The sequence below is a fragment of the Carassius auratus genome, chromosome 6 (assembly GCF_003368295.1).
Source record: "Carassius auratus strain Wakin chromosome 6, ASM336829v1, whole genome shotgun sequence".
Classification (NCBI taxonomy): domain Eukaryota; kingdom Metazoa; phylum Chordata; class Actinopteri; order Cypriniformes; family Cyprinidae; genus Carassius; species Carassius auratus.
In genome coordinates this window covers 5,013,830-5,035,680 of record NC_039248.1, presented here as the reverse complement: position 1 = coordinate 5,035,680, position 21,851 = coordinate 5,013,830, and the positions used below count along the sequence as shown (strand labels likewise).

General features: G+C 35.9%; 1 protein-coding gene across 7 annotated transcripts in view; it reads left to right on the top strand.

Annotated features, from left to right (window-relative positions):
• LOC113091770 (phospholipid phosphatase-related protein type 5-like) overlaps positions 1-21,851 on the top strand; it is a 45,130-nt gene that overhangs the window by 3,749 nt on the left and 19,530 nt on the right. For 4 of the 7 annotated variants that reach the window (XM_026257406.1, XM_026257412.1, XM_026257426.1 and 1 more), the window contains exons 2-3: positions 4,641-4,746; positions 14,753-14,941. In XM_026257406.1, the coding sequence (XP_026113191.1) occupies positions 4,672-4,746; positions 14,753-14,941 (264 nt within the window). In that variant the 5' untranslated portion in view covers positions 4,641-4,671. Of the gene's footprint in view, positions 1-4,640; positions 4,747-14,351; positions 14,942-21,851 lie in introns of those variants that run through there. The other 3 variants (XM_026257436.1, XM_026257423.1, XM_026257431.1) reach the window with 1 other exon arrangement.

Sequence of the window (21,851 nt, the reverse complement as noted above, 5' to 3'; positions counted from 1 at the left end):
TTAATTGTAAGAGCAGTGCTCACTGACACTCACATAAGAACTGAGGGTTTGACAGTTCACTTTCAAGAGTTTGAGCAATATAGAGTTATTACACCTACTCAGCCAAATCAAGCTTTTAGGAATAAAGGATTATCCAGATGCAGCTGGTCCTCAGGACAAAATAAAAAATGTGTTAATGCCGCTGTCACTTCAGCAGCTAGGCAGCGCAAGGCTTCAAACAGAATTGTAGACAGGAGGACATGGCAGAAGTGTTTGATATAGCCCAGTTATGATTTACCCAGCAAAAACAGACTGTTCCCTATTAGACTGTATACTGTAAAAATGAATGTAGTTTTACCTGTTAAAATAACGTACGGTAAATGCTATGGTAAAAACCTGTTAATGGTACTGATCCATGGAAAGTTCCCTTACTATGAATATTACGATGTATGTATGGATAAAGTGAAAAGGAACAATTATTTTCATAATTTTCAGGGGATAATGGTGCATTTATATTTCCAGAATTCTCTAATTGTTGCTACCATATTTTTTTAAGGTATTTTAATTCTAAATGTCCTTATAGTGCACCCAAAACTGAAAATTCTAGGTGTGTCTCAAATCGCGTGCTTATGCACTATTCTAGGATGCTTTGTAGTATAAATAGTGGGTTCACACTGAAAATTCTAAAAAGAAAAAGTGCACTTTAAACACCCGGATGATGCACTTAAATAACCGAAAAACTAAGTGTGGAATATTGGACACTTCATGCACTCAACTGTCGCAGCTTTAATTACCTGAAGGGGGAGGGGCTATCAGACTCCGATTATGAATGACAAAATAACCTTATTATAATTCATACACTACATGGATGAGTACATTAGTGCATTAGTACATAGTGTATAGTGCATCATTTGGAACGCAGCTTCTCTCATTAACTACTCACCCTCATGTTGTTCCAAATCTTTTGGAAAACAATTGAAGATATTTTTAATGATAAATCTATCCCTAGACAGTCTACTTAACCAATTTGACTCTTCAAAAAGTTAATACATTTATCACAGGTTTTAAAAAATAATAAATGTTGATTTTTTTTTTTAGCTTATTTAGTTTAAACTAATCTTGCTTTTGCATAGAAGCTGACATGGCGTTAAAAAATGTAAAGAAAAAAAAACAGTTTGTAAAGAGGTCATAAAACTAAAGCATAAGAATTGAGCAGTTTAGTCAAAATTTGATGAAGAGACTTGCTCGGTTTGAATGATGAGCAGATTTAATTTAGACTTTTATTTACATGAAAACCTTAATCAATGCGCACATCAGTTATGAGTTTGAATCGATATTTAGTATTGAGCATATGATGATAAAATTTTGGGGTGAACTCCCTTTAAAACCCTTGTTAAATGCTTATAGGGTCATTATAGTTTTGTGTGAAGAACAGGACAAAATGTATTATTCACTGATAATCTCCCCTTGCCTTGCTTCAGTTGGGTTGTACCAGATTTGACAATACTGATGCCAAACGTTATCTATTTTTATCTATTAATTTAGCAGGCTCTTTTATCTGAGGCAACTTCAAGATTACATGTACCACAGGACAGAGTACCAAGTTGGTTTAGAGAAGTGCAGACTAGAGCAGAGATGTGAGAAAATAGTAAAAGAATTAGAGAGAATAGTGAAAGATGAGGACACCATTATAAAACCAGCATAAACCAGCCTGATCCAGCATAGAAATGTGAGAGTCTCTTGCCTGACCAAAGAAGAATCTCATAAGGTGTGTTCAGGGAAGGTTTTGACAATCAAAGGTACTTCATCTGGTAACAATAAGTTGTTTACAGCACTAGTAAGAAGCACAAATATCTTGTTCCCTATTTTAACTCGTTGACTTGCAGACCTAAGTTATTGCATCGTAATTGGTGCATCAAATCACTTTTCTGCTTTTTCAACTCAAGCCTCTGCATTTTTAGCCGATGAATTTTAATGGCTCTGTGTAGATGGTGACAGCTACAAGATGTTTGTGGTGTTGTGTTTGCTGCTGGGCCTGAGGAACACAGTGCTAAAGACAGAAGCTAAACCTCATGTTTTATTCATCTGTCTTTATCCATCTCTCTCCCCCTCATTATGTAACAATAGTGAAGAAAACATAAAAGTGATCTTGATCACTCAAGTCTCAGAAGAGAGCTTATATCCTTATTGTTGGTCTCTTTACTAATGCATTCTTGGTTGGGGGCGATGTACAGTATTATGAGCGCGTGTTTGTGACCTACACATCAAACGAGAGATTTCTGAAGTGCTGCACTAAGATTCTAATCTCAAATTTCAGTCCCTCGTCCTATAACTCATCTTCTGTTCGGCGACTGGGAATTTGGTTTTCTTTTTCTGTGAGTCCTGGCTGCAAATGAAACGAGCAGCCGCTGTGCTGATAATGTTCCTGATGCTGAACTGATAATTTGATGATGATACAGAGCTGGTGATGGAAAAAGTATTGTCAATGCGTAATAGTTTTATGGATAATCTCAATGCTTGGAGACATTACTTATGGAAAAGCTGCAATAATATGTAGCTATACAAATACATGCATCTGGACACTCAGTAACCTTTAGTATCAAGGTAATGCATTAACACAATACAAGAGGATAAACTTTTTATGTGTAAACCATTTAGAACTGAAACTTCTAGCTAAAGTTTAAAATTGCATGCCACTCGTGAGCTGAAAGGGCACTTTTTCTTTACACTTTTTGTTTTAGGTTTTTCCCCGGTTTTGCGGTATTTGGAAACATGAAGTACAAAACTTTCTCATGACAGGACCTACCTAAAGGGCTATAGTCGATCTTTAGACTAAAGTTAAGCTGAAATATAAGGAAGGAAAATACTTTTGTTCATTTTAGGTTAACGTTTTTTAGTTGTTTTTATCACATTGGGTAGACACATCATGAACATTGCATAACCATAACCATAACCATTGCATAACTTTCAGAAAAAAGAAAAAAGGGGGAAGTCATGGCCTAATGGTTAGAGAGTTTGACTCCTAACCCTAGGTTTGTGGGTTTGAGTCTCGGGCCGGCAATACCACTACTGAGGAACCCTTGAAGAAGTCACCGAACCCCCAACTGCTCCCCGGGCGCCGCCGCTGCACACTGCTCCGGGTGTGGGTTCACGGTGTGTGTGTGTTCACTGCTGTGTGTGTGCAGAGCACGAAATCTGAGTATGGGTCACCATACTTGCTTGTATCTCACATCACTTCACTTTCAATATAAAAGTGAGAATAACCATGAACAAAGAAGTGACATTGAATTATAGAGCTAAAGAGAGTCTAATTTTGGTTTCCTAGTGGCACAGCAAGTAAGAGCAGCCTAATGGCTGTACTGAAGTAATGACGCCTTGACAAAAAACTCACAGTGAGTCATATGTTGATTGAGGAGCAGCTCTGATTGTTTCAGGGATTTCAGTAAATCTTTCTGAATGATTCATTAAAAGAACTGGTTTATAGGAGACATTTGGACTAAAGATTGTGGTTGCATTTTGTTTTTCTTTTTCTTTTTGCATGCAGTGTGTGCATGAATGCACAGACTAGCTGTGCAGGAAACATGAGGTCTGGGAAATGTTATGTCAGAAATTTTTTTATTTTTTTTTTACCCCCATTTTGAAAACCCTTATTATAAAACCAAAGACGTTTTTCACAAATTGTATACAAGTTATATTGTTTTACCCAGGACTCACAGAAAAACTATAGGTCACAGTGGACTTTTTATTGACTTTTTCTTCTTGTACTGTGGTAACACTATTTTCTATACACTACCCTGCACCCAACCCTCAAATTTATGCATTTTTATATTTTCATTGCTTAGTTCATTCATTTTTGGCCTTTTGCCTCACTGGGACAGTTTTTCTACAAATTCACTGTTGGCAAAACCTGGGATTATATTTTTCATTGTAAGCATGGACCCATACTGTATTTATACAAAAGCAAGAAATTTTGTATTTTAGTAGATGCATCAAGAAAAATGATCCATCACAGATTTTATTTCCCTTAGTTATTGTTTTTAAAGGGATACTCCACCCCAAAATGAAACTTTCGTCATTAATCACTTACACTTAATAAAGTTGTTATTTTAGTTTTATTCGCATACAAAAAGTATTCTCCTCGATTCATAACATTACAGTTGAACTATGATGCTTTTCTTACTTTTCTGGACCTTGACAGTGTAACTTACTTGCCAGTCTATTGGAAAGTCTCAAGCCTCCCGGTTATCATCTGAAATATCTTAAATTGTGTTTTGAAACACGAACAAAGCTTTTACGGGTTTCGGACAACATAGGGTTAAGTGATTAATGACGAAATTTTCATTTTGGGGTGGAGTATCCCTTTAAGTACTGTAGGTGCTGTGTTTCTGTAGGTTTGTAGTGGTTTTATCTTAAAATATCTATTGTGGATTACTTTACTAGAATTACTAGTAATCTAATGGATTACTAGTAATAATAAACTTTTGTTCATCACAGATCTTATTTGAATTTATGGGTTGGCCTACAAAATGACATCATCACTGCAGTGCTCTAGATAATAATATACATGCATTACATCTAAAATCTTGTCCATATAAACAATGTAACTGAATAAGTAAGATGATCTCATTGAAATGAATGTTTCATGCCTGTGTTTATTCTAGGTGTCTGCTTGATATACTGAAGACAGAAGAGATGGACAGGAGGATTGTGGGAAGGGGAGGAATTAAAAGGAGCAAATATATAGTGCCATGCTTCCTGTTAGTAGAGGTGAGTTACAGCATTCACTGGATAAGAGGTTGTTCACTTCTGAGTCCATCTTTTCATGTGCTTCTATATTCACAGTTTTTGTCATGAACATTATGCTCTGCCCTCTAGTGGAACTAAAAGGAATTGTAGTTTTCAAAGTCTTCAAAGGGATTGCGCATCCTCTTGGGTCATCTCGTTCTGCATTTCTTTCGAGATTGTGTCTCGTCTTTGTAGCTTATGAAATACCATAGTAACTCTCTAAGTTGGTTGTAAAAAAATAAAAATTCACCCTGGGAATATTTTAAAAAAGATTACTTAAGTAATGATTAACCCCAACATTTGAATTCAGTAGTAAGTATCTTCATGAAGGTTTGTCAGAAGAATGATCCATATGTATTTCATGGAAATAATGAACAGAACACAGATTTGAACTGACTCCTGGAAACGCAGATGAGCAAATAATGACAGAAGTTCTTCAGTTTGTGGTGCAGCTTTGCGTGAAAAAAACTGAATTAGAAAACACTTTTTAAAAGAGTTCAACGTTCCTCAGTAAAAAAAAAAAAAAAGTTTTTTTATTTTTTAGAACACTACACCTGAGACACGCACTGCCATATTCAATAATCTGTGGAGCGGAAATACATTCAACTGTACCTATAACTCTGTTCCCCTGACTGGCAGCTCTAATAAATACTTCCAGAACCGAACACATAGCGTCCCGCAGTATACTGTACCTGACTGTGAAGCATGAGTCACTTAAGATTAGCATGAACAGTACAGTCATCCTTTGAACTCAGTCACAGTATACTGTCAGGCTGGCATTACTCCATGACCTGTGATGTTCCCACATCCCTTTATTATAGAGTCCTTGTTGGATCCTAGGTCTCAGAGGCAAATACCCCCAAAACCCCTCTTAATTAATCCTGCTAATGAGCAGTGTTAACGTACACAGCGCCTGATTGCTTCAGTCACTCTAGGCCCAGTGCAGAGGCAATGATTCCAGCCAAAAACACTTGCATCAGCCTTCCACAGAAATTCGATGGGACTTCACAGGCTTTCCAAAGTAACCAGATTTACACATTAACATACATTCAAGTCCAAATTTGGTTGGGTCCATACTGGTATCAAAGTTATTAGTTCATTTATTTATTTATTTTTTAAAGTCATTAAATTGAAACTTTACAGTTCATGTGGCACAGGATCTTACTTCTTTGGAACAATTTCTTTCTTATGTAAAGAAAAACAATTAAGACATTTTAGGGCTTTTTACATTTGAAATAGTTAATAGGGTTCACTGTTATTTTGGACATACAAAAGATATCATTTTATGTTCCATAGAAGAAAGAACATCATATAAGTTTGGAACATCCTACTCAGAATAACATTTTTGTGTGTGTGTGTGTGTATTTGTGTGTGGATTATATAGTAATATGAAAAATTATAACCATTATGCAGACTGAATGAGTTAATTAACATTTGTTGGATTTCAGTCATTTCTAGTTCTAAATACAAACCCAGTTTATCTTCACTGCAAGTAATGAGTATTTATTTTAATCTTGCATTCTACAGTTTTGTTCAAGGTTTTCAGGACACACCTGTGATCAATTTTTTGGGTAATAATAATTTTTTTGAAAACCACTGTCCTAAAGATGAATCTGAGTAAAAATGTAATAGGCTTCAAGGAATTGACTGGAGCAGGCTTTAAAGAATATTTGAAAGATAGTCAATTAGCATAAACTCAACACCTGCCATTTCACGGATGTTGTTCGTCTGACTTTTTGACTTGGAACACTTAATGCATGATGAGAAGACTCCCAGACTGTAGGAATGTCTGAGATTGGAGCTCTTGTAGCCTCAGCGTCAGCCAGCACCTCCACAGACCACCCACAGCCCATGCACAGACCACCTGCAAATATCACACCAAATTCAATTTGAAAAAATACATTTGAAAAGTTCTAATCTGATTGGCAGTTTCCGCAGAGGAGCAAGGTTTTGTTTACCAGTGACCAGACTTCTGCAGCGATTATATACATTTGAGAAAGAAACCGTTGTTAAAGTTTTCAGCCAATGGGTAACATTCTTAGAACTTTGGCTAAAATTGTGTTACAAACAGACATTCTTCCGGTAACATTAAAAATATCCAGTCTTTAATAATGTTCTCAAAATCTTATCACAAAAAAGTATTTATACATTGTTTTTGCAACTTTTTTCTTTAAACATTTATTAGACGGGTGTTTTTTTAAATTTTATGACAGTCAAATTTTATTTTAAGGGTCCAATTCTCACTATAAACAAAATATTAACTACGACTTTTGCTGATTATTAATAGTAATGCAGTTGTTAAGTTTCAATATTGGGTAGATTTAGGGATGCAGAATATAGTCATGCAGAACAAGTGCTAATAAACAGCCCATATGTTATTATGCTAATAAACAGCTATTTAACATTGAGAATTGGTCCTGTACTAAAGTGTTTCTGTTATTACTTTTTTAAGAATGTTCTGGAAACATTTCAAAGTATGTTCCCATAATGTTTCCAAAATGATGCAACTGAATGTTCCCTTAACATTCATAGCCAAGAAAAAAAAGTAAAAAAAAATTCCGTAATGAAACCATTATTAGAACATTTGTATTTTTTTTTTTAACTGGGCAGTTTATTGGCACTTTTAAGTTTTCTTATCATATATTTCTATATATTTCAGATTTTCTTGGCAAACTCTGAATCCACAAAAGACAACAGCTGTTTTATTAGCATACTAACTTTGCTCCTATTATTTCTTCAGTATGTAGTGAGCATGCTGAGTTAGTTCATTACTGCTCTAATCCCTACTTTGACTCATAAGCCTAATGGAATTTAAGTCATTGTTACAGAAAATTAGATTTTTTTTAATGCATTTAAGTTGATAACTAGAAGCCATTCATTTAGAGGATGTCATGTGATAATAAAGTATAATAATGTTTCACAGAATGCCTGCTTTTTTTTACAGTATATATTGCACAATAGCTAGTATTCTAAACTCAGGCAGAGGTTGGGAGGTAGCCAGCCCTTCACAGCCTCCTCGGTGTCTCCAGCACGCTTTCATGTAGCAAAGTAGCGCTCTCTGCTGGAATCCAGCTCTCCCTTGTGGCACAAAATCCTTTGTTCTACATTTGCATCTCATTATCAGTTGCATTTGGTTAAATTGTCTCAGGCATTTTTCTCTCCCTGATTCTTGATGCCGTTCCAGCTCGCTCTCATCACTGTGGGACATGTGTTATCTGCACATGAAAAGCTTGAGGATCTCTCAGCACTGACAGGCTGTATCACTGAACACTTGGTGAGACTTAAACAACCATCTTCAATGAAGTCTGAGCTGGGCAAGCTTTGCTGAACACTGAAACATACTGAACTGTTTCTTCTACAGTTACTTTACTTTCCAACTTTTTACTGCACTATTGATCCATGTCAATGAACATACCTGTTTAACGTCATTCCATATGAATACATTGACCTTGATCAAAGTGCTAATGCTTCATACTGTATTCTAATGCAGGGTCTGTGACATTACTGCAGGGTTGTTGTTTTTTTTATCGCAGACTATGTTTGTGAAGGGAAAAAAAGGAAAATAATGATGAATCCAAAATAAATAATGACTTGTATGTATGACTTGTAGGAAAATGCAATGTAAGCATCATAAAGTATGCTTTGCACACTTTAAATGCAATGCTTTTATACGTATGTAATGAATGCATATGAATACATACAGTACATATAAAAGGTTCCATGCTTTATCTCTCTGTCTGCAAGGTTTATTTATTTATTTTCACCTGGAAAAGTTCTAAACCCCTGTTATTGATCTTTATTAATATAATTTTAAAGACCTAAAAAAAACTTAAAAAAAAGTTTTTGTTTTTCAAATAAAAATGATATGTCCACGGTTTTTTAGCTTTTATTAGTTTTTTTTTTTTTAAGTTTTTTTTTTAGTTAACGATAATAATCCTGGTATAGAAACAATTTTCATTTAGAAAATTCTAGTAAATTTGACAAAACAGCAAACAGCAAGCAACACATTGAATTAAACATGACTTTTGCAAGTAGACAGATTGAATTAGCATTTTATCGTAAAACCTATATCATGTTTTACAATGTAATATTTAGACTTCCAAAGCAATTTCCAGTACTTTTTTTATACATATTGATTATTTTATTATTGATTTGTAATCGAGTGCATTGGAGATAGATTCTTTCTCCAAAAATGCATCTTCCAGTTGGGATTTGAACATGCAACCTTTGGATTAATCTCCCAGCTGCTCACCTCCTGAGCTGCCAGTGCCACCACCCAGCGTTCTTGTAATCTGTTAGACATGTTTCGTTAGGGTTCAGCTTTTGAAGTCCCCGCTTCTATCCCCCAGAGGAGATAACTCATTCCCGTGTTTGTGTTCAGCGTGTGTGTTGCTGGAGATTAGATAAGACCAGAGATAAGAGACTAATTCTGAACCTCCACAGAACAGCAGAAGTGGGAGGAACACATGGAAGTGTTCGCCAAGAGGAAAGACCGTTACTTTGATCACAATTTGTCTTAGTTCTTTGCAGCGCAATCACAAAAGCAAGTCAAAAGCAAATTAAGAGAAGTATGCAATGTGTTGCATGAAAAATATAATCCTAAAATATGTAACGTAAAGAAATGGTCCTTTGGGAAAATGTACGCAAGTAGAAAAACAGACGTGCTCAGTAGACACTAATGTGCATACGATGTAAAAGAAAAAAATGTTATTGGAAAATGCAAAATCTGTGAAATCATGGAACGTCTATCCATGAATAATGAATTTGGCTTGCTGAGGAAACAAAGATCTGGTAGAATTTGAGCAGATTGCACAAAAAAAGTAGGTCTCTTGTTTTCTACTTTTTGTAATAGTAAAACCTCAACTAATGTATTCTCTTGCATGCACAATATATGTGCAATCGTGCAGTTGTTTCACTAAATAATTGGTAGAGATGCATTTATGAATTCTCAATTCAGCATTCATTTGGTAACTTGCTGAAACAAACAACAATAAAACCATACAAAGAGTTCTATTTTAAGTTTTTTTCCCTCTGAGGTTTACAGACCCAGTTTATTATTCATCTTAAATCAGTTATTTTAACCGTGTGTGGGCATCATTAAACATCCTACATCAGCTTCAGTGAGCCAGTTATATGATTCCACACCTTCAGGAACTCTGCTACTTTATTATTTTCATCTATAGAAAGATGGATTACGATAAGTTGTGAAATGTAACTCAAAATGTCTTGTAGCCTACACTGCAGTCATTTCTGCACTCAACGCAGCGGTGTAATTTCCCCAGGTGCAATACAGGATTATATATTGCTGGCTTAGCTATTGTAAAAAGCCTATTGCAGGCTAAAGAAAAGATGTAGCTTACTTCTCAGCTAGTGGCTCTTTGGGTTTTCTTGGAACAGGAGGAATAAGAATAATAGAAATGATCCACTTCTGAACAAAGTATTTCAGTTTGTACTTCTATAAATAAAACACAGCTTTTTAGAATTATGCTTGCCATCTGTTCACCACAGTTTCCCATGTGGTGCATTTATTTCCATCACCCTGCTTAAAATAATTTGATAAATCTATTGTGTAGCGGATGTGTATGTGTTTATATACACACACACACACACACACACAAACACCGAATATTACCTGTATGATTCAGCAAACTGCAAAGTCAAAAGTCAAAGTCAAAGTCTGCTTTATTGTCAATTCTGCCACATGTACAGCACATACATAGAGAGATTTGAAGAGTGCAAACTAGTGATAGAAACAAACTGTGAAGCCGTTCATGTGACAAGACAACCATGATACTGTTTTCTAATTAAAGAGATATTGATAAAAGAAAGAGTCTTGGATAAAATATAAATAATCAATATATCTGTGGCAGGTAAACTACTGTATGTTATACTATGAATTTTCTGTACTGCCTTTGAAATAAAGTACTGGATGTGAACAGCAGAGGGCACACTTATCTCATTGGACTGTTTGGGAAGCTCCCTGGCAAAGTTTTTATTTAGGTGAGACCATTAAGCTGTAAAATTGCTGTTATTCAATTTTTCATAATTAATTTTTTTAATATTTTTACTGTCATTTGTCAGGAAGTCTTTACTGTTAAATTACTAATTTTACACTCTTTAACAGTAAAGATGGAAGATCATCATAAATCATACAATTCTCAATTCTGCATGGGATTTGCTGGTTTTAGGTGGTTTAAGGTAGTTTATCTTCTCCCCAGCCTGGTACAGCTGAAGCTGGTTTCACTGATTGGTCAGCTGGTCCACAAACCCATCTAAAACCCACATACCCAGCTTGGTCTGGCTGGGAGACCCGTTTAAACTGTTTTTTCCTGTTTCCTGTGCAAAAACTGCTAACGGCAATAGTTAAAGTTTGCTAAAGACATTTTCTTTCTCTCTGTCACCATCTTGTCAGTTTTTGACAGAGTGGCAGAGTTAGCATGACGGCTGAATTTTTCTTTGCTGGCACAGCGGTTAAAAATTCAGAAAGACTAAAAAACTGACTAAGCAATGGGTTCTCTTTGAGAAATGAGGCCACAAAAGTGGGACCGCTCTTTAAAAGCCCCATGTGTCATCAAACACGTCTGTGACATATTTCTCTCAACAAATAAACTGAGAACTGTATTTATGACATATGCAGCACCAAAACTGGCCTTGTTTCTTAGATGCATTTATAATGGTTTCATCTGGTAGCATTACAGGCATTCACATTACAGTTAAACATTCAGCCTATTATCTTTAATATCAGACATTGATGAATTAATAGTATATAAAGTCACATCTGCTTTCATTGCCTTTCAAACGTGTTCACATGAAGCAATGAAATTGCATTTCTCTTACAGGGCCTGTTGATAATTGTCCACAGATCTATTTTGAGCATTAAAATATAATTATATGCACATGGAACATTATAGAACACAATACAGCACACAACAGAGTTTATGATTCTCTTATGCTCAACAAGGCCATGTTTATTTGATCAATTAATACAGGGAAATATTACAATTTAAAATAACTGTTTTCAAATTAAAATATTTAAAAATGTATTTTATTCCTGTGATGGGCAAAGGTCTCTGGTATTACATGATCCTTCAGAAATCATTCTAATATACTGATTTGTTATTCTTATTTTTATCAATGTTGAAAACAATTAAGCTGCTTAAAATTGTTGTGGAAACTATAATACATTTATTTTCATGACTCGTTAATGAAAAGAGTCAGAACAGTATTTATTTGAATTTTTGTGACAATGTTAATGTCTTTACTGTCACTTTTGATCAGTTTAATCTAATTATAAAAAATGTAGAAAATTGTATATAGAATCATAAGTATATTTATCAAGACCTTTTGAATTTTTGGATTCTTGTAAAAGTTTTAATCAGACAAAAAAAGGTTAGGAATCACTGTGAGGACTGACAAATCAGACTAAAGCTGGGTGCAGAAACTCTGTTGATAGCTTTTAGATGAGCGAGAGCCGAAAACTCATGTTCATGTTCATGTGGGATAGGAGCTAGAAATAAGATGAAAGCACACACAGCGGGAGAAGAGAGACAGAAGCAGTCAGCAGAAAAGATCTTACTGGAATACAACAAGAATGAAGCAATGAGTAGGCAACGGTTTATACAAGAGCTTTGTGGGTTTTCGGAATTGTTTATCTCCAACTCGAAGCACTGGATGATAGAATTTGCCAATTATCTATCTCTATTATCAATTTCCCCCACAAGACCAGGAGTAGAACTAGCCCTCTGGATAAGTTTATTTAGACCATGGAAAAAACATTTTTATTTGTAGACATGCAGTTCCAGAGTCTCTGCTGGAAGTTGCATTTGTGACTAAATATTATATATATATATATATGATTTTAAAGGCTTCTGTCTGACCAAGGACAGTAAACACGTGGGACCACCATAGAGGGATGCATTACCCAAACCCTCTCCCCTATATACAGATTAGTGAGTTTTACAATTAGCAGTTCTTAAATGATTAGGTTTTTGCAGTTGAATGTTATGGGGGTTGATGATTAATTCAGAAAATGTCTTGTAATAACAGACTTAGCAAGTAAATGTATTCACAGCACACCCCACTGTTCAGTTAATATTCTTTCTTTGTGCCAAAAACAGAATACTTTGTCTGTTAAATTGGATCACTGTAATGATCTCCACAACACTGAACTACTGAGCTTCACGAAGACGAATACTGATGAAGACTATAACTTACCAGTGTTTGAAAATGATAATAATTTGATGTTGGAAGCACCAAACATCCTTTTTGAAAGGGGGAAATATCACAACATGACTGGGTTGAACAGACAGTACAGCAATAGAGACAAAATCAGTGTTTTCTCATTATTAGAAAAACTTCAATAAAAGTTATTACATTTTTATTCAACCCAGTGTAATATTATGTCATTTGAGACATATGAAAATTGGCTGATATTCAGAATAGATTTTTATTTTTACTTTATTCAAATTATTTTGCTTTGCATACTAGTTTTTAAGCTCAGTTTCTTGTTAATTACACTATATCAGTACTAAGTCAAATTGTTTAGATCCAGCAGTTCTGACCATTTTAAAACATCTTATACTAGTAAAGTCTGTTATAAAGTGGTTGAGGTGTTTAACAAATGAATTGCAAAATTTGTCTATTATCTATTTGGTTTAACTTCAGATTGTTACAAATGGAGAGAACTTTGGCTTTAATAATGAGTTTCAAAACAGAGTGATGAGGAAAAAACATTCGATTCGTGTCTCTGAACATCAGCTGCGATGAGGCTGTTAATGTTTCAAAGGACATTAGTGACAGAAGGGTTGTGGATCTAATTGCATTGTAGAGGTGCACCTTGTGAGCAAATCATTTTCACACTCCAGCGCTTTCCATCTCTCTCTCTCTCTCTCTCTCTCTCTCTCTCTCTCTCTCTCTCTCTCTCATTCTCTTTCTTGGGTTTTATTTTTTCTCACCAATCATATTTAAGAATGCTAGATGGTGTCACAATGAATCATAATTCATTTTTGAAGGTCTCAAGACACTTGTCCATTAGAGGCACAAAACAAGTTATTGTAAGAAAAAAATGGGGGAAATTAGTTTAGGTTCCAAATTTAGGTTCCAAACTAGCAAACCACATACTGAGCCAGAGTTTAGGATAAATATGGAATCATGTTTCCCATTCTGCCATGGCATTTTTAATAATAAAAAAATGATGTATGTAATGTTTATTGCTGGAAAATACAAATTGCAAACTAATAAAAAAACATACTCTATGCGTGGCTAATATAATATTTAGGATTGTCAGTAAGCATTTTCTGAAGATTCCAAAAAAAAAGCATGCAATTTCACTAACCTTTTTTAGAGTTTATGGTTCTACACTATTCTGTATAAGTGCCATTCCATCAATTTTTCTGTAATAAATGGCATGCTATTTTTCTTTGTTGCCTAAAAATCTAAAAGAACTGCATGTTATACTTGTAGAGATGTACCCATTTCCTCTCCCGCTGTGAGCACAGATGCACACGCCCCCCTTCCTCCCTCCCTCTCTCCCTCCCTCTCTCTTTTTCTCTCTGTGTCTCTGTCTCTCTCTCTCTATCTCTCTCTCTCGCTCTCGTGCTCTACTACATTGCCATTTCTTTTCCTCCTACCCTATTTTTCTTCTCTCCCTTGATCATTCTCATTTGCTTGTTTTCTTTTCCGTAAAATGCCTCTCTTTCTTTATTTGTGTCTTCCATGCCTCTCTTTTTTTATTTCCATAGATTTCTATTTCTATAGATTCTAGCCATTCTCTCAGCATCCTTTCATGCAGCCTTCACTCATTCACGCCACAAAATCTTCTGTCACTTTTTCTCTCACGGAGGAAAATTTTCTTTTTTTATTTTCTTGTGTTTATTCCTTTACTCAGCCGAAGATTCCGACTGCAGCTTTTATTTTATTCCGGAACGCCACCATCCAAATATTAGAACGGATTTTTTTATTCTAAACTGGAATCATGTTCTATTTCCAGCTGGTGATCATGGCAGGAACGGTTCTCCTGGCTTACTACTTTGAGTATACGGACACATTCCCGGTGCACGTTCAAGGATTCTTCTGCTTCGATAAAGCCTTCTCCAAGCCGTATCCAGGACCTGAAGATGACAGCAAAGCTCCTCCGGTGCTGGTGTATTCGCTGGTCACCGCCATCCCCACCGTCACCGTAAGAGAGCTACTGCCATTCATAAACTCACACTCCTCTGAGGTGCCACACGTGTGTGTGCGTCATTGTGTCGGTGGGATCATTAATGAGTGTGTTTGAATGTGAATGTGTGTTAATGTGATCTTATGCATCTAATATTTTACAAACTCATTTAACTCATTTGTCTTAAATGGTTCAGTTAGTAAACACTTTAAGTGACCAGCTATACTTTATGTAATGTTAGTTATTGGCACTTACATTCTGGATTTGGTTGATCACCTAGAACTGGTCAGGTTGGTTTCCTTGCCAAAATAAAAATACACTGATTAACCAGGTGTGTAATTTACTAGTTAAGACCATTTTGGAGTTGTTCAGTGTATAAAGGGACAAATCCAACAGAGCACACAGTGTTTTTGTGTTGTCTGTATGGCTGCTTGCAACAAATGACCCTAATGAGTTAAGAAAACCCTTAGCTTGTAGTGAATGTGTGCTCTCATTTTCCACAGTTGAGTGAATTTCATGGGTCATTTCAATAGGAATCCATGTAGTCTTGAGTTTCTTGTGAAAGTGAAAGATTTCTGCATGCTGATTTGACCTTTTTGACCAATGGCAAGCTTCTTGGTTTGAAAATAAGCTGTGCGAGCAGTTTTTGGTCTCCACTAATGTCCTTTTTGCCCACAAAATGTTGCTAATGTGACCCACACTTAAGTCTTTTGATTTATTGTACAAGGTTTGTCTCATTTGCTCACCAAGGCTACATTCAAGCAAAAACACAGTAAAAACTGTAATATTGTGTATAAATTAAATGTTATAAAAAATAAAAATAAACGGTCTATTTCAGTATATTTAATAATCTAATTTCTTCAAATGCTGCATTTTCAGCATTCATAATCCCAGTATTCGGTGTCACATAATCCTTCTGAAATCATTTTAATATACTGATTTGATGCTTAAAGGTGCCATCTGTAATGTTTGGCAAAAAAAATCAAGTCATACTCCACATTCCATACCGGATGGGGGCAGTATGCCTCAATAAAGTGAATTGGTCTACTCTAGAGTAACAAACGAGAAACGGCATAGTCTCTATGCTCCGCCCCTACTTTCACAACAACACTACAGCCATAGCCGAAGCCTAACTGTGCGTTCACACCGCCGGCGTCTAGAGCGTCAAAAATCGCTCTTGCCGCTCTGCTCACGACGCTGCAGAAAGATTTGTGAGCGCTCAGACGCTCTAACATAGATTGAATGCTTATTTTGTATTTAAAGTTGCCGAAAAGCAAACAAGCTTGTTGATCTCGTGCAGACTAATCACAAGGAGTTATAACCTCATTAAATATTGTTGTGGACGAAATATTAGGATCCTTTACTTAAAATGAACAATCTAAGACACCTTGGTCCACGTATCACTTTTAATTTATTTTTTATGTCCCTGTACGCAAACAGGGACACATCATAGATTAATACAAACGCTAAACAGCAATAATCAACCTGTCCTTTATTCTGCTTGGAAACTAATGTAACAACTCTGAAGCATTCACCGTGAGACACACACAATGGGCTAGTTGCATATCTCCGCCATCTTGGATTTCCGGTCTTGCGAGTGTGTGCGTAGATATTTCCGGTTGTGCTTAAAGTCAGTGCAGAGAACCGGAGAAGTTCAAATATTACCTTCTATATGTTTACAGGATTTATAATATCACTTCATATGCAAATAAGATATACACTGCTATTATCACTATACTACAAATGTTAACTGAGCCAGTGGATTTGAAACTTGTGTATGTTTGGGTCTGGTGAATGAATTAAATACACTAATGTTGACTACTGTTCACGAGATGAAAGTTGAACTCATGGTGTGTATTCACAGCTATATAATGTATTTTATCTTACCAAATATGTAAATGTACAAATTACTTATTTCTCGAAAATGTTTGCATTATTATTATTATTATTTTAATATATTAAATATTTACCTCGTGAGACATGGCCTGCGATTTATCTTCAGAAGTATCCATTTCTCAATTGTACACATACATCAGTCTGTTTCATCGTTATTTTCACAACATATTTTATTATTTTACACAGTAAAAAATACGTGACTAATTTTAATATCCGTTTAATCTGAAAATTAATGCAAAACAATAACAATATACATGGCTGATCATAGACAGATAATGATTTGTGCTGCAGATCTTACACAACACAAATAAACAGATAAAAACACACATGAATGCAAACAGCGATCTTTTAATTATGGCAAACCTACCATAATTATATTACGTTTAATTGTACAGTTAGTTATAAATTATGTTATCAAATAAAGTTAATAAAACATGCTTTATCAGAAATCTATGTGCGTCGTTTGACAGTCAGAAACATTTATCTTACATAACAGAACAAAACCAGCTCTTCGAAAATGAAAAGTATTGCATATTTGAGTGGTTTGTGTTTCAAAGAAGAAATCCCTGTGTACTGTAAAGCAATCTCCGCGTTGTATCTTGATGAATTTCCACACAGAGGTATGCAAAATATAGGGAAGATGTTTCCCCATGTTTTTGATATACCACTATCGGCTGTTAAATTTGAAAATCATTAATTATATACATCTAGCCAAGTTTCATATGTAAGTTTCCCTTACAGTCAATGCGAGCGTCGCAAGACCGGAAATAAGTACGCACACACTCGCGTCGCTGAAGCTCACCGGCGCCATCTTGTGCACCTAGCCCATAGACTCTTTTCACACGCTTTCAGGCCACACATCAATTTTTTCATGCACAGAAAAACCACGAAGCAAAGAGGACACAGAGACCAACAGACTAGACAGAGCAGGTTAGTTATGATATAATAAAATGGGTAAGATTATAGCTGGCTAATTATCAAACGCAGCTACGGTTAGCCATCGCTAACATTAGCACGTTTATCGAACAGCCCAAAAACAAATACAAACAAACTTCTAGCATAATACTAACAGCATCTATCTTACCAATGCAAAAGAAATGTTGCAAGTTCAGAGTCGAACCTCATTTCTTTCAGGTCCATCAGTTGTCGCCAGCGATAAAAATCAGTGCCGATGTTTACTCTGGTTCGGCTCCTTTTCTTATCGGATTTGATTTGTGATTCCGAGCGCGGTGGTGGTCTCTTGCCAAGGGCTTCAGTCTTCCTTTCTCTCTCTTCCCTGAACTGAAATGAACTAGTGGGCTGTACTTTCCACAATATTGACATCAGGTTCAGGCACGCCGACAATCCGTGCGAGTTATTCGTGTATTGCAGGTTGGCTGGTGGTTATGTTGCCCGCATATCGCCTCCCATGGCCGAAACTGGTATTACGACACCTGTCGGACCGGGGCTAATAATGCTAATGCCAATTAAGGTTGATATCTCTGCAGCACTATAACTTGACATTCTCTTTATGACATCATCGCACTTATTTCTTCTCATTCTTTTGATGCGTGTAGGTCATTTTATGGATATTTTTACCTCAATTTTTGCATATGGCACCTTTAAGAAACATTGTCAATGTTGAGAACAGTTGTGCCGCTTAATATTTTTGTGGAAACCGTAATTCTTCTGATTCTTTCTTTTGATACTTTCGATACATTTAATGCATCCTTCCTAAAAAAAAAAGTTATAATTTCTTAAAAAAAAAAAAAAACACTCATGCTGACCTCAAACTTTTGAATGGTAGTGTGGCTAGAAGCGTTCATGTACTTGTGTAGGGCATGTTTTGGGCCTGCTCTGTTTCTTGTTTGGATGTCAGGGTTGGGACATCATGTCTTTCTTATCTAGGTCAGTCCCAGCATAAGTGATATTAACAAGGTCAGATGTCTACAGTGTGATGCAGTGCAGTAAAAAATGGAAGCTATATGTGGTCAACACACAAGTCTCGATTCAGCTAGCCAGGAAAAAATACAGATTTCCCAGCGGTATCAAATGATTCATTATCAGAGGGAGGGTGAATTAATGTCTGTCTCATCCAACATCACAGAAACAGATTCCACAGATTCAAACATCAGAGAGGCTTTCTTCACTTTTTAGTATTTTAACACACACTATACACACACACACACACACACACACACATACTGTTCAGGTTCCTCATCTGTGCAGATAAGAACAGAAGGTGAAAAAAAGCTCACCATCTTGTCTTTCTTCACATGGAAGTGACAGTAGTGTGCACATGGACACCTGAGGATCCCTCTGCGCGCTGAGAGGCACCTGAGGTTTAATTTGGGCAAAGCTGCATGTTTTTTTTTGTTGTTGTTTTTTTGCCATGTCTATCTAGTCTGTGTGATTGAATGTGAAATTATTTAAGTCAAACTCTTGTTTAAAAACAAATCTACAGTAAAAGGAAGTAAAAAAAATGAACAGCATCTTAGGTGGTTTTTACTTACTCATCCAGTGTAGTCTGTTGCAGTGGGATGTAACGTGATGCAACAGCGGTGTGCATCTGGTGTGGACATGGTGTTAAGATCACAAGAAAAGCAATATAAAAACTGTCTTTCCACAGTTTGGCATACAACATCTTGTAATCCTCTGAGGCATCTCTATCGTTTTGTTGCTCGAGTAATCTTGTGTTTGCACCTCTTTCATATTTACTCACCTCCTACTTCATGTGCAAAGTGTTGAGCAGGACTAAAGAGGCAATGATGAAGAAGCAGGTGTTGATCTACAGGTCTTTCGTCACACTATCACATCATACTGAGATAAAATATAAGACAAACTGTTTTGGCAGCTTGGTTTCAATAAAAGCTGTTTTTGGATTTGTAATACAATTATATGTCAAAGGATCGAAAGAACCTTGATTTGTCATTCCATGACTTATTTTTGATTTTGATGTTGAAGTGAAATGTGTCTCTTTCCTTCAGAGATGAACATACAGTATTTAGGAAGACTGTTTGCATGTGTGGAAGCATGCATTCTTTTTCTGTCTTGAGGATAGTGAGCGTTTGCATCTGCGCCCTGTGTGTGTGTGAATATGTGTGCACGTGTGTGAATATGTGGGTTCTTGGAGTGTGTGTGGGCGGTTAGAGGTTTCCATCTTTTGCTAAGAGAGAGAATCTGGAAACAGAGATAGTGAAAAGAAAAAATCTTCCCGTCAGTTCTAGCGCCATTAACAAGGCATCTTTTGAACCCCGCTGAAGGGCTTAATTATTGAGACATGCTGCCTCTCCACATCTGAAGATGTCAAGTGGCTCTCTAATTCACAGCAGTCACAGACATTTGTGTTCCCTAATGAGTGGAGTGCCACTGAGTCCTGGATCGAAGTCAGCTCCATTTCACTACAGATAGTTCAACAAGGAGGAATGAAATTCAGTTCACTATTCCTGAATTGTTGACAAATTTGTCAACATTTATTCATGTTTTTTTTTTAAAAGTTATTTAGCTGAATGTTCAGGCTGCAGTTTTGCATGCAATAAAGGGATGTAAAGCAACATAAGTCACCATAGAAGTAGTTTAATGACTTGTGCATAATTTTCCAAGTCTTCTTTGAATGTAAACATTTATAGCTGCTCTCAAATTTGTGTTTAAATGTGATGTATCATGAAACATTCCATGTTTGGACACACGTCAAACTTGACTGATTTTCATGTCTTCGACTGATTGCTGTTGAAATCAAATCTAGTCTGATGTAACTCGACATGCTAGATTTAGATTTTAGCGCTACTTGCTACACAGGGTATGATTTTCAACTAATAATGACTAAATTTCATATGCAAAGATATAATATGATTTCAGAAGACTTGAAATATAGTGTATGAGCCAACAACTTTTATTGCCAAGGACTTTTATTGGAAGGAATAAAAGAAATTTGTTACAAAGCATTCACAGTGTTGCAGTCACACACATGAAGACTGACATGACAACCCATTTGTTTATTCAGCAAAGTGCCATGTTCTTATGAGCCCCGGTCGAGAGTGAGTGCAGTGTAATGAAACATAATGCAGACAGTTAACAGAGAAATGTTGAAGGTACAATAGTAAAAAAAGCCTAGGGTCGAAGAGTAGGTGGAAAATGAACATTTAATACTTAATTTGGATAAGAACATGTCTAAGATTGGTTTAACATGAAGTGTATTAAAAATTATATTGAAAAATGCTTAACTAAAATAAGGATAACGGTTATGACTAGAGATGTTCAAGGCTTCTGGTATATTATATAATGAGTCCAGAAGAGGTGGTGTAAAAAAGGTCCTTTCAAACCTTCACAAACCCACACCACAGCCAAAAACACTGATAGAACTCAATTTTGCACAAGTTACATAAGTATTTATTTGAAGCCCACTTTATACTTAAGGAAACATGGACAGAGTCTCATTGGAAAAACATGCCTATACTCATGACATTTTGGCAAAAGTAAGAAAATGTACCTATATATACAATTCACTGCACTTTCCAGCTGTACAGTAATTAACATTAGTGGCAGTACATCTCCAATGACTCCAATGGGACTAATCTTTTTCATGCCAATTATGAATACAGGGGTAGATCTTATGAACTTAAAACACTTTTACCATAGAGGAGCATCATATAACTAGCTCCACATGTATGGCTTTTCTAACATAAAATTGCTCGCTAGCACACCTGGTACGATCGCTTTGATTTTGCCAAGTAAAAGATGTTCCTGGATCAACATCTTTTGTTGATCATGGATCAACATTACTGTCCAAAAATACAGACTTAACCCAATCCCCACCCCTAAACCTAACAGTACCCATAATTTATTCTTAAAATCAGATGTAAATGATAGCTGATTAACAAGAGTGTAGACGCACCTAACCCTGATTGTAAACCTAAACCTGACATTTCCTGAAAAGTTAAACCTCAATTCTGATTGGATGATTGGAATGTTGATCCAGGAACAAGTAGTACTTGGTGAAATCACGTTCACCCACCTGGTCCAGCATTAAACTAGAAATGTTTAAGAATTGTGG